General features: G+C 44.4%; 1 protein-coding gene across 3 annotated transcripts in view; it reads right to left on the bottom strand.

Moving 5' to 3' along the window:
- MCM3AP (minichromosome maintenance complex component 3 associated protein) overlaps window positions 1-12,990 on the bottom strand; it is a 73,026-nt gene that overhangs the window by 46,985 nt on the left and 13,051 nt on the right. For all 3 annotated transcript variants that reach the window (XM_053283080.1, XM_053283078.1, XM_053283079.1), the window contains exons 5-9: window positions 9,867-10,014; window positions 7,069-7,265; window positions 6,776-6,915; window positions 5,349-5,546; window positions 3,982-4,250 (exon numbers count right to left, since the gene is read on the bottom strand). In XM_053283080.1, the coding sequence (XP_053139055.1) occupies window positions 3,982-4,250; window positions 5,349-5,546; window positions 6,776-6,915; window positions 7,069-7,265; window positions 9,867-10,014 (952 nt within the window). The remainder of the gene's footprint in view (window positions 1-3,981; window positions 4,251-5,348; window positions 5,547-6,775; window positions 6,916-7,068; window positions 7,266-9,866; window positions 10,015-12,990) is intronic.

The following is a 12,990-nucleotide window of genomic DNA, read 5'->3' as shown; positions in this document are numbered from 1 at the left end:
GGGGTGTCCACTGTACTCACAATAAGACGTCAGGTTTACTGGGAAATCAGTCCGATCTTTCGACACGTTGAAGGGGTTAGAGAAGCAGAAACAGTCACAGTCCAGGTCAGAAGGAAGAGCAAATAATCCAAATCAGCAGGCAAGAGAAGTCATGAATTCAGTCCGAGTCAAAAACCAGTAGAAAACACAAAATGTCCAAGGAAAGCACATGAAGGAGCCGTAGAAACTGAGAGATCTCTACGGCAGTCACTAAGGAACTGAGTTTCCTGCGCTTCCTCCCCCTTAAATAGCCACGTAGTCACGTGGAGCGGGGCGCAGGCGCCAAAAAGGAGCTGTGCAACGCGACACCGAGAGGCTTCCGCGCAGGCGCAGAACCCATTCTAATGGATTCAATGGATCATGTACCAGATCCAAAGTTGAAGTTGCCAGAGACGTAGCTGGGTGAAGTGCACCCTGGAGTTGCATGACGCCATCAGGCCCAGTAGTTTCTGAACTTTGTGGGCTTTTTGTCTGAGTTGCATCATCAAAGAAGTTATTAGTTCCTTGATGCGGAGGAAGCATTCCTCAGGTAGAAATGCATGCTGCATCTGTGCATCAAGGACTGCTCCTATGTAATTTATATGTTTAACAGTCTCTAGTCTGGACTTTGACCAGTTGACCTGAATGCTCAGATCCTTGAATAAACTCAGGACTGTCGAGACTTGCAAAGCTAACTTATTTTTTTGTCTTCCTGCCAGGAGCACAGGAACCCCGATGCTGGGACTTATGCCTTTTACGATGAGAAGAATCCGAAGGCAGCTTTGACGCTTTAAATGTACTTTAAATGCGCTTTAAATGTGCCGGTAGAAGCTGCCATGGAAGCTTGTGTCAAGGATTTAAATTGTGTGGCAGCAGTCTCCAACTTCGGCATTGTGCCCGATGTTGAGGGCACGGGAGTGTCAAATGGAGATCTCGGCCAAGGCAGAGCATTTCATCGTAAAGGGCAGCTCTTAGCCACAGTGCTCTTATTTTTTCTCATTTGATGAGAGAGTTAAACAAATCTTACAGGTGGAGGTGTTGTGTTCTCCCCTCAAATTAAACACAAATCATGGTCACCCGCTGACGGGAGTTTAGTGTGCAGCAAACACAGTGCTTAAAAGTCTTTTTCTTATCCATAACAAGGTAGAGAAATAAAGGGGGGGGACACACACACTAAAGTGTATAAATTAAAGTCCAAGTCCAATCCAAGGTTGTAACCGAATAAACCGTCCATCCATTTTGATTAAGTTGACAGTGTTTAGAGTAAGAATTGTCTGGTCCAGTCCGAGTCATAACACATGAAAAACGAATCTATTTTTGTACTTTTTAAAACACTGTTTTTAGAACACTGTTCTGGCCCGAGGAGTAACTGCCCAAGGTGCCGACACAATGGCAGCCAGAAAGGAACTTAGGAGAAAACGCTAGCCAGCCCAAATTGAGGAAACACAGCACGTGCAAGGGGCGGGGCTAAGCACTTCAAGGAGCTAGTCACTTCTGCCTGAATGGTCCTACTCAGGTGCAGAACCCACTCTTATGAGTGCAACAGAGAATGAGTCAGATACAATGGTCTCATGGCACTTTAAAGATGGACAGCTTTATTATTTCCCACCCAAAAGCAGGTTTGAAATGGGTCTAGATAATCAGTTTCCTCTAAGACCACCTAGAGCTGGAAGGTCACCACCTTCCCAATTACCTTACATAGCCATGGAAGGTTGGAGACAGGCCTATAGTTGCTTAACTCTGAGGGATTCAATGCAGGCTTCTTCAAGAGAGGTTTAATAAATTGCCTCCTTAAGAAAAAGAGGCATCCTGCCCTCCCTCAGAGAAGCATTTATAATCCCTCCTAGGCTTTCTACAACAACCCTGGTGAGTAGAGGGACCTTTTAAAAGAGATGATTCTCTTTATTTAGCAGGAGAGCAACTGGCCCTATCCATCCTCAGCCCAGCATCCCTCCAGTGGCTGTTGCTGGTGTCTGTCTTATGTTTCTTGTTTAGATTGTGAGCCCTTTGGGGACAGGGAGTTGTTTTATTTATTTATATCTACAAAAACCACTTTGGGGACTTTTGTTGAAAAGAGGTATATAAATATTTGTTGTTGTATATAACAACCCCCTGTCTGATAGTATAAGCCATGTTGGACAAGGGTCAAGAGAACAGGTGTTGGGCGACACCACTCCAAGCAGCTTGTCCACATCCTCAGGAGTCAGAAACTGAAACTGATCCAGCCCAGCCACATAAGAGGAGTTGCTGGACACCTCCACACCAGACTGCAGTAAATGTAGGGTCTGAGTCTAGTCAGCCTGAATACGAGAGATTTTATCCACAAATAACTCTTTTAAAACATCACAGTGAGTAACTGATGATTCCAAATTCTGATGACATAGGAACATAAGAAGCTACCATACACTGAGTCAGACCATTGGTCTATCTGGCTCAGTGTTGTTTTCACAGACTGGTAGCGGCTTCTCCAAGGTTGCAGGCAGGAATCTTTCTCAGCCCTATCTTGGAGATGCTAGGAAAGGAACTTGGAACTTTCTGCTCTTCCCAGAGTGGCTCCATCCCCTGAGGGGAATATCTTACAATGCTCACACTTCTAGTCTCCCATTCATATGTAACCAGGGTGGAACCTGCTTAGCTAGGGGACAAGTCATGCTTGCTACCACAAGACCAGCTCAGGTATTATTAGGGGCATGTACTAGCCCTCTCACAACCCTGGACAACTTTGCTGGATGTGAGCTTGCGGATGCAATACGGGCAGAAAAAAATTGCTTCTTTGCTGCACGTATTGCTTGAGCATAGATCTTCAAATGCACTTTAAAGTACACTTAGTTGTTCCGTTCTCTGGTGGGTGAATAGAGCCAGAGGGTCCAGCACTTTTAACAGTTTCACAACAAGCAGACATTCAACAGGTGTAACTATGCCTAGCATATGAGGGTGCAAGCAGCACTTGTTGACATTCTGCCTGTACTACAGCTGATTGATAGCCAGAACTTCAACTGGTGAAGTTCCCACCTCCAAATGATGGTGGAAATTTCACCAACTAAATTTCTGCCTTCAGCCATTAGACACAGAAACAGATAAGCAGGCAGTGGAGCACCAGTCATGTTGGAAGAAAGTAATGCTTCAACTATAAAAATTACCATTCTTCCCATGACTGGTGCCCCACTGCCTGCCAATCTGTTTTCAAGCTCAGTTCAAGGCATTGGTTTTAACTGTTGAAGCCCTAAATGGGCTGGGATCAGACTCTCTTAAGAACTGCCTCCTCCAACCCAAACTGGCCTGTAACTTCCGCTCCTCTGAAGAGGACCTTGAGGTGGCGGCCTCCATAAGCGAGGGCTTCTTGGTTGTGGCACACAAAGTATAGAATGGCCTCTTTTCAGAACGAAGTCTGGCCCATTCCCTGCCACTCTCATAGGAGCTGTGAAGGCTATCTCATTAGGTGAGCTTTTTAGACCTTTAAAGTGATCTCCTGATAATTTCTTTTGTCTTGATGCATTGGGTGGATTATGTTGTCAATGCATATAAATCACTTTCTTTTGCATATAAATCAGCTTGAATGTACTTCAGTGCAGAAAGGTGGGTATAAATTAATAAACTAACTACTAAGAATGACCCCTCCTCTTGGTGAGTTTATTTCCATTAATACAAGCAAAGAGAAAGGAACTGGTCCTATGCTGTTTACCCCAAAGACAGACCACACATTTGTCAATAACAATAGTTTAGACACACTATACTTCTGTAAGCTGAAATGTAAAAGGAGCTGATGGATGGATGGCACTGCCCTGGCAGGATATGAGACTGGGTGGGTTTTTGCTCTCTTTCATCATTCTATGCTATTGTCACAGAATTGATCTTCTGTCTTAAAAATGAACATGATAATGTCATTCTGCAATTAATGTACAAATACTACAAATGTTGCAAGTGGAAGAGGGCACATTAGTGCCAAATCATTTCAAGATTCACCTGAGAATATCCCCTTTGTTGAGGTTGAGGAGGACATTATAGCCCCTGAATTCTGCTTCACTCTTGCAGTAGACACCCTTGTTCGCAAGATCTTGATACATCTCCTTCAGACTCTGGAGGCATTTTGTCATGTTCTCATTGTTGATCTTTGCATCAAAAGAGGACATAGGCTCCTCACATAAGTGGTGGGCACAGTGGATATGAAAACGGGTACATTTCTCAATCAAGGAAACCGTCAGAGGACAACAGAGATGTTGCTGGGTTATATCCTGGTCAACACAAACACACATTTAGGCCAACAGAAACGTAAGCTTCAATTTCACTTACCTATTGTACCTTGCACACATTAAAGATTTCTATAATGCTGAAATATTCTGCTGCAATTCTCAACACAGCAATAAGTATTCTAGACATTTCTAGACCCAGGTGCAGAACCAATGTGTCTATCTGCAAAGAAACCAAAAAGTGCCACTACCAACTTAGAGGTCATCTCCTCTTCATGCAGTGACAGCAGTTTAAGAGAAAGAGATCAGGTAGAAGACATCTATACATACTGAGGGAAGCATAAAGCAAGCATGAGAGTAGAAAATAACATGCTAAGCAGAATAAAGGGTGTTGTGCATACAAGATGCAGAAAACAAAATTTTAATACACTGTGCAGAGCTGGACAAATCCTGAACCCTAACCTGAGAGGCACAATCTGGGAGAAAGGGAAATGCTAGGAAGGATTTAAGTACTGGGATGTGCAGCAGGCACATATAAAGAACCAATGCTTGTGTTGATCCTATTTATTAAGTTCCTTACAATCCTCCAAATAGAAAAAACTATGCTCCCTAGCTACCCGTCTTCCAGGAGTTCCATGGTGGAGAGGATGATGATAACTTCCCGCTACCATTTCAGACTGATATGATTATTCCCCTGAGGAACAGCTAAATCTCTGGTCCTACCAGTCCTACTGAGTGTTATCTAAGTGTATAAACAATTCAGTGTGCATGCCAAAAGCAAAAATTTATTTGCTTCAACAAATAAAAATGGGTGGCGGTACATCTCTGAGCTGTCTTGGTAGCAATGTTGGAGTTATTAGATATAAAAAGGAACAAGATAATGCATTGCTTTCTAATGCTTTTAAAAAACACTCATTTGTTATATAAACTTGAATATATTAGAGTGGGCTTTGCATGCATGCGCATGTGCACGCACGCGCGCGCGCACACACACACACACACTCCACCAATGTCTTTGCCCCCTCTCTGAAATACTGCTGTTGTCATCTTCAAAATTCCTATCCCATTTGGACGCATCTAATAGATTCCTATTTTCACGTATTCTAACAGTCAAATCTACAGGGCCTCACCCAGAATGGTTACCTTTCTTATCCCACGAGTTCTGTTCCATACAAAATCATACCACTCCCGATAATTCCCTTCTCCTTTGTCCATGATTTGGGTTACTAAGTAGTCCATTGTCATACCCAACACCTCAGAAGGCCTCAGTTCATGTGGCAAAGGTTCCTCCTGGTCTGCTGAAGACCTGCTATATTCCTTTATTGCTGCTGTGTGGTCAACCTTAGAGAGGGAAAATTAAAAACATTTCTAGCCCAATCGCTCTAGTCTTCACTGAGAAAGCTAATAAATGTAAATGTCCATGACTCTTATCTTGTCCAGACTCCTGCTAACATGCTGTTTTTCAAGAACTATCCAAAAAGCTTTCACACACCCCTGTAGCAGACGGCTTCCCATATTACTACAACTTAGTAGTAGTCAAAGCAGTTTACATAGCTAAAGGAATGAGAAAATGGTTTCTTGTCCCAAGAATATTACAACTTTTAGTTATTGGAGTGCTCCTTAAATGGGTTTTATAAGGCAGGCCATGCCTGGATAATCAACATACTCCTGTGCCTCACTCATGAAGTAGATGTAAGTCTAAATCCATCCATTGCAATCTGCCTGAAGCACTCCTGTGAGCAAAAGGTTTAGCATCACTTAAATATTGCTGACTAGCTGCTTAAGATCATAGTTACATTGTTCTCATGCCCCATCTCTACCTCTCAGTTCACCAAGCCATGTTCAGGAGCATACTGCCTCTGAACATGGGGCTTACATCTAGGACACAGTTACATGTATTTTGGGAGCGAGGAGTAGCACTCCGACACAGAAAGTGCTTATTCAAAACAAACCAAGCAAAAAAGCAGGGGGAGATACTTTAGAAAAAAGCCTCTTGTCAGCAGTGGCCTTGTCAGCAAGTTCTATAGAATGCTGAATTCTTAGATAGGACTACAGAGGCTATTCCAGTCAGCAAGTGCAAACTACAGGAGTCAGGCACACTGTTTCAGTGCTTCTGGTCCCTGAAAACCAGAGGGTTACAGGGGACATCAGTCTGAACTGAACTAGCCCCTTCCACTCCACACAGCTGACAACACTCCACTCAGTTGGCTTCTGGATTAGATGAGAGTGTCCTACCTGCTTTCCCCACAGACTCTTTCTACACTTCATTGAGCTTTACAGCACTCAGTGAGAAACCCAAGAAAGCCGTCATCTGGACATTCTTTAAAAGCTCCACTACTGTTCGCATAAGGATAAAGAAAAGCTGCATGTATTTTTTAAATTGTACAGATTTTTCTCACCTGTTCACAATGACTTGATACAATATTTCATGCATTGATATAAAAATAAGTTCTTATTTTCTGGAATGTTGCACCCAAACAAAACCCATCATTTGTCCTGAACACCAGAGGCCGTTTCAAAAGTCACAAGGCATATCCAATCAGTAGATGACAAGAACAAACCACCAGTACCTTGTCCGTTCCTGGAAGCACTTCAAACAAACTAAGTTGGTTCCGTGTTTCTCTCATATAACGCTCTTTTTCTGGACACATGTCTGGGCATGTGCCCACAAAGGTTTTAGCTTTGCCAAGATCGGTTCGTTTTACTCGAGCTAAAAAAAAGGAAAAATCAGAAGTTTGGATTGTCTGCTCCCTCAGGGTTTTGAAAGCTGCAGGGGTATATGTGCCAGTATCACAGCTCTGTGGGTGGGGCCTTTTCTACCCGATCTGTACCAAAATCTTTATCCCCGTACATTAACTCTTACCTTGCCGCATAATCTTATCTCTCTGGTCTAGAAGGCGATACTTGTCCTCAGAGGTTTCTGCCACCATGCCTAGAAGACTGCTGAGAGAGGATGCTGATGCTTCTAAGTACTCTGAGCCATGGCCTTCAGATCCCAAAGCAAAAGTATCTGTTTCAAACTGTAGAGACTTCTTAAGGCCAGGCTTCTTAGCTGGAGAACTACAAACAAGAAAGGCGGTTTTAAATAAGCTTGACTGAGCAAGAAAGGAGAGAGCTGGATACACGTGGAAAGCATGCAGGAGCCTCCTATTCCATGCAATAGCCTGGCACGCCAAGAGAAAGGTGAGTAGGTGTGTGGAGGGGTGGGGGGTGGGCCTGGATACATGGTTTGGGCCCTGGATACCTAGACGGCCTGCTCCCAAAGGTTGCTGCACGCTTGATGAGGTCATCTGAGGGGGCTCTGCTTTTAGTTTTTAGAAAGCGTGTTAAATCTTGGCTTTTTACCCTGGCTTTTAGAGGATTGTCTCTATTGCTGCTTCTATGTATATTGTATTTTGTATGGTTATTTTATGCTTTTATTTTAAATTTTTAGTGAGACGTTTTTATATTTTAGCTTAATATTTTAATTGTGTGTTTTTATAGTCCTGTTTTAATTGTTCTGTGAACTGCCCTGAGATTGTTTTAATGAAATGTGGTGTGTGTGTTAGAACACCATTCTAAAAGTTAACCTATACTAATTACCCAAAAACAATTCTTTTAAAAACTGACGGAAAGTACTGCTGTTCCTCAAAACTAAACAACTTAGTAGCAAAACACAATTAATCTCTGACTACATCTAGTGGCACAAGCTGCTAAGTACTGCCCCAGAGCCTGCTTCCATTCCTCAATCCCCTTCCCCTTCTTTGAAATGAAATCATGAGGCTGCTGAGCCTCAAGCTGGAATTCTGGACCATGGGATTAGCAGAGTCCCTAGTTCTGAGCATGCCTTGAGTGGGACATCCGGTGTACCGCCCTGGCCGTCCTCAGCAACCCAAGCCCTTGGGAAAGCTCTCTGTGCTTTCCACAAGATTATTCTGGTGCTCTGACGGAGCAAGAGTTCCAAGATTCCCCCAGGGCAAAACTCAGAGAGATTCCTTAGTGGATCCCCCGCTCCCCGCACTGCCCCGACAGGCATTCCGAGGCCAAGTCCTTCCCAAAGCAGGCCTGCCAAGAGCTAAGTCTTCTACCCAATTTGCTGTGGGCTTGTGCAGAGCCACAATCTTGGGTGCTACACCTACCTATCCTTGCCTCTGCCTGGAAAGACCTAATAAGGGACACCAGCTTTCCCCATCTTCACAGGAGGGAAGCACTCCTTTGGTGTACATGACAGAGCAGACTTGGGAAAACTAACAGAACTTCCTCTCCTCCACCACCACCTCTGTCCCCTCTATTCTACCTCTCCAAGCCCCGTCCCTTTTTTCCTTGCCTGCTTAACTGACACTCCCTTGCCACCGCCTCCCCTTTGTATTGCCAGCATAACAGTTACTGTTTATATTCTTTGTGTTATTGTCTGCATGAGCTGGTTGCCAAATACTTTCATTTGCATTGTGCTTCTGTTATGTCAATAATGCTCATTTCTTTGTTTCAAAGCCTTGTCCCTAGGGTATTCCAAGGACATTTGCCTGCGTCTAGACTGCGATCCTAAGTTACTCACTCTTGCAAGTGGCTACAAGACCAAACCCGAGCTAAAGCATAGCTACAGATGTGGTAGTATAAACGTGTCTGGGACAAGTGTGGTAATAATACCCCTCCTTAGCTTTTTAAAAATGTCTCTTACACAATACCCCAGCTAGTGTTTGCAGATTTGGCACAGAGGGACAAGAAAACCCTTTGTGCCATTCACAGCAAAGCATAGGATTACAACCTTAAAAGACTAAGTGATTTAAGCTTAATAAAATGATGCAGAAAATGATAGCACAAAGTACAAATTTTGTCAAGCTCCGTTACCAGGAAAGAGTTCACATCTTCCCACTGACATGTAGACAGGAGAACCTTGTTACTTGCGGGGGTTCCGTTCCTTGCATGCTACAACGAGCAACGAGGCATTACGGCTATGGGAAAAAAACATAAGAACAGCCCTGCTGGATCAGGCCCAAGGCCTATCTAGTCCAGCATCCGGTTTCATACAGTGGCCCACCAGATGCCTCTGGGAAGCCCACAGGCAAGAGGTGGGGGCATGGCCTCTCTCCTGCTGTTGCTCCCCTGCAACTGGTATTTAAAGCATCTTGCCTCTGAGGCTGGAGGTGGCCTATAGCCACCAGACTAGTAGCCATTGAAAGACCTGTCCTCCATGAATTTATCTAAACCCCTCTTAAAGCCATCCAGTCTTTAGGGGGGTTATGTTCCAGGGTGGAGGAAAAATACAAACAAACAGCCAAAAATGGTCCAGAATGATGAAAATACTTACTGTGGCATGCTCACAGGTCCCCCATGTGCCAAGGAATGCCCCCCCCCCACACACACGAAAAAACGCCTTGAAAAACCACAAAAACTGGAAACGGGTGTCTATTAGACATCCCTCAGATACATGGAACCACAAATAGCGGTTCTGTGAATAACAAGGTTCTCCTGTATTCAAAAGACCCAGAAGTGAGCATTGCAGCTGGTAACCATATACCACAACTACAGGCACTCAAAACGCAGGTAGACAAGCAACAAACAGATCTAGAATTTCTGATTTGGAACCCTCTGTCAGAGATAATATAATTGCTGCAGAAACACTCTGCTGCATGAATATTCATAGAAAAAGTATTACTAAAAATTCTATTGAAGAACACATACCTCTTGTTAGACAAGCTTCCACCAGCAGTGGAACGGATCAAGGATTTGCAGAGTGGAGAATGCTGACGATTTAGCTGTTCATTGCTTTGCCTCCCTTCACTTTCATCTGCCTTCTGTTCCTTGGATGGATAGTCTCTCTTATTAGGACCTTTGCAAATTGAATATCATCACAATTATCCAAGAACATTTCCCCATTATACAGAATTCTGATAAAAAATGAAGTTTACAGCATTTAAATACAACCCTTAAGTCTCATAATTTCCTTTCCCCACACAAAGTCACGTGCACTTCTCTACTGAAGCCCGGCAACATGACATATCCCGGGAAGTTAAAAAATATTAAAAGATGAACAAAGCAATGCAAAGATTTTTTTTAAAGGGATAGGAAACTCTGAGAGCAATCTTTGAGCAAATGTACCCAATTTTCACCAATCTGTCCAAAAATGTACAGCAATTTCCTCAAACTCTCCTGTTTGTCTACCCTCTCACTGACAAATATTTGTTCCTTCAGCTAGACTGCATGGTTGGTCACACATTTCCTACATCAGAAATGCTTGTTTTGCAGCCAAGATGGATATAGAGCTGCTGGAGAGAAATCAAGGTCCAAATGGCAGGTAACCTGGTATGAACGAAATAACATACCAGGCTAATTATCAAATTAGTACACTACGGTATACCACTAAACACAATGAAATAATGGCATGACACTTCTAAAGCATGTGAACATGAGTAGCCTCCAAGGTTCTATATCCCAATCAGCAAATTTATTGTAGAAAGTTCAGCTGGAGTCCAGTATGCTCTAAATAAAAGTTTTCCCTGCATAAGCCACCACCTATATTGGCACCAAAGCACTACACCTAGGATTTTTTGGCTCCGTTTGGGGCACCTGCAGAGAGGTGCTTGTGCCTTGAGCCTAAAAAGGGAGGAACCTCACCCAGTACTCTTGCATTATTGATGGGGCTAAACTGCCAAGCTATACAGGTGGCCCTCATTATCTGTGGCCCCAGCACCCATGGTTTCACGAATCTGTAGTCGGGCAATATGGACCCATTATCAAAGGGTTCGGGGGGGGGGGAGAGGCAGAATCCACCTATCTGTGGTTCCTGGGTGGCCAGAAATGACTTCCAATGTCATCGCTGGCCACCATTTTGCAGCACAGAGCCATTTTGTGGCTTTTCTTCAAAAAAGAAATTTCCCCCATGAATTTTCACAGAAAATCGGAGGAATGGGGGGGGGGCATTGCTGGACAGCTGGAGACCCAGAGAGCATGGTACAGTACTTTCTTTCTCTTATTTATGCCTCCTCTCTGCTGTTTTAGCCTCAGGGAACCTAACCCCCCAATTCCCATTGACTCATGGTTGTGTTATCTGCAGTTGTAGGCCAGAACGGAATCCCGGTGGATAACAAGGGCCACCTGTACAAGTAAGGGGGTCCTGGCACAAATAAACATCTGAATAGATCAACCAACCCCACCCTCACAAAATGCAGGGGGGAAGGGGAGGGAGCTCCAGGCACTGACTGGAAAGCCCTAACTGCTTTTTATTCCCATCAGGTTGTACTATCTTGCCCACCTGGCTGCCACAGTCCCCAATACAGAATATTTACATGATTCTTTTCTGATCATGGACATTCTCCATTCATAAGCCCCACCTGCCTTTGTTTTTCTTTTGTGGTAAGCTACTAAGTAGGGGTGTGCATGGAACCGCCACACTGCGGTCCGGCACTGGGGTGGGGGGTAGCTTTAAGAGAGGCGGGAGGGTTTACTTACCCCTCCCGCCGCTTTCCTGCTCTGGCGCCGTAATGTAATGAGTAATGGGGCAGCAGGATACCTCCCTGCCGCCCCTTCCCCGATCTTGCTCTACAAAAACTCCCAGTAATCCTTTGCGCGTGTGCGCACGTCGTGTGCGCGCGCAAAGGATTACTGGGAGTTTTTGTAGAGCAAGATCGGGGAAGGGGCGGCAGGAAGGTATCCTGCCGCCCCAATTACTCATTACATTACGGCGCCAGAGCAGGAAAGCGGCAGGAGGGGTAAGTAAACCCTCCCGCCGCTCTTAAAGCTACCCCCCACCCCCGGACTGAACCACCCAGGTCCGGACCGGTCCAGGCCCATCCCTACTACTAAGTGGCAACCTAAGCCCACAGATACAGGGCTGACTGTTTAAACTAGAACTAGAACTACTACTACTACTACTACTACTACTGCTACAAATATTTATAAACTGCTTTTCAACAAAAGCTCTCAAAGCTGTTTACATAGAAAGAAAGAAATAAGAGAGTTCCCTACCCCAAAAGGACTCAAAATCAAAAAGAATGACAACTAGAATTCCAACTAAAGCTATTAACATCTGATTCATACTATCACCTATCTCATCCCAAAGGTATCCATAGCCTTCCACATCCAGCACCCACAGCCCAAGTCAATGGAAAAGGTAGAAGAAAAGCCTTTTCTGCCAATTTTGTTTCTTAATCTAACTGAAGTGAGCTTTATGCATGAAAAGGGTGGGTGGGTAGGATGTTATGTATCATGACCCGTTAAACCTCTACATGGTAGTTAAAAAGGAGAAAACATGAACATGGAGGGGGAATTCACAGGATTTAAACACACACAAAACCAGATTGCTCACCTGTAACATTTGATCTGGTAGAGATCCATTGACAACCATAAGAATAGGTACTGCGCCTGCGCAGGACCATTGTGGTAGAATGCCGCAGCTCGTCGAGGCGGCCGAGCCCCACCTCCACACCTAAAGTGTGCTATTTAAAGGCAGGCCGGGTGCTATGTTCTTCAGTTCTTGGACAATCACCGTGGAAAACGATCCCACGGTGATCATCTGGAAGCAGGTGAGTTCATCAGTGCATGAGAATAGCATGCACACTCAGTACACAAAGAGTAGCACTACTGCAGAGGGGTGGTTCAGAAGGTTCTTATGGATGTCGACGGATCTCTACCAGATCAAAAGTTACAGGTGAGCAGCCTGTTTATCTAGACTGAGATCTGTTGAGATCCATAAGAATGGTTGTTTAGCTAGCTCCCAATGGAGGAGGGTGCGGTAGTAGCTATTTTAACATAGTCGTGTGCATGGACCGGTTTGGGGGGAGTGTGTCTTTAAGGGGGGGCGGTAGTA

This window comes from Hemicordylus capensis, chromosome 1 (genome assembly GCF_027244095.1).
Source record: "Hemicordylus capensis ecotype Gifberg chromosome 1, rHemCap1.1.pri, whole genome shotgun sequence".
NCBI classification, from domain to species: domain Eukaryota; kingdom Metazoa; phylum Chordata; class Lepidosauria; order Squamata; family Cordylidae; genus Hemicordylus; species Hemicordylus capensis.
Note: the sequence above shows the minus strand (reverse complement) of the source record. Positions and strands in the feature narration are given on the sequence as shown.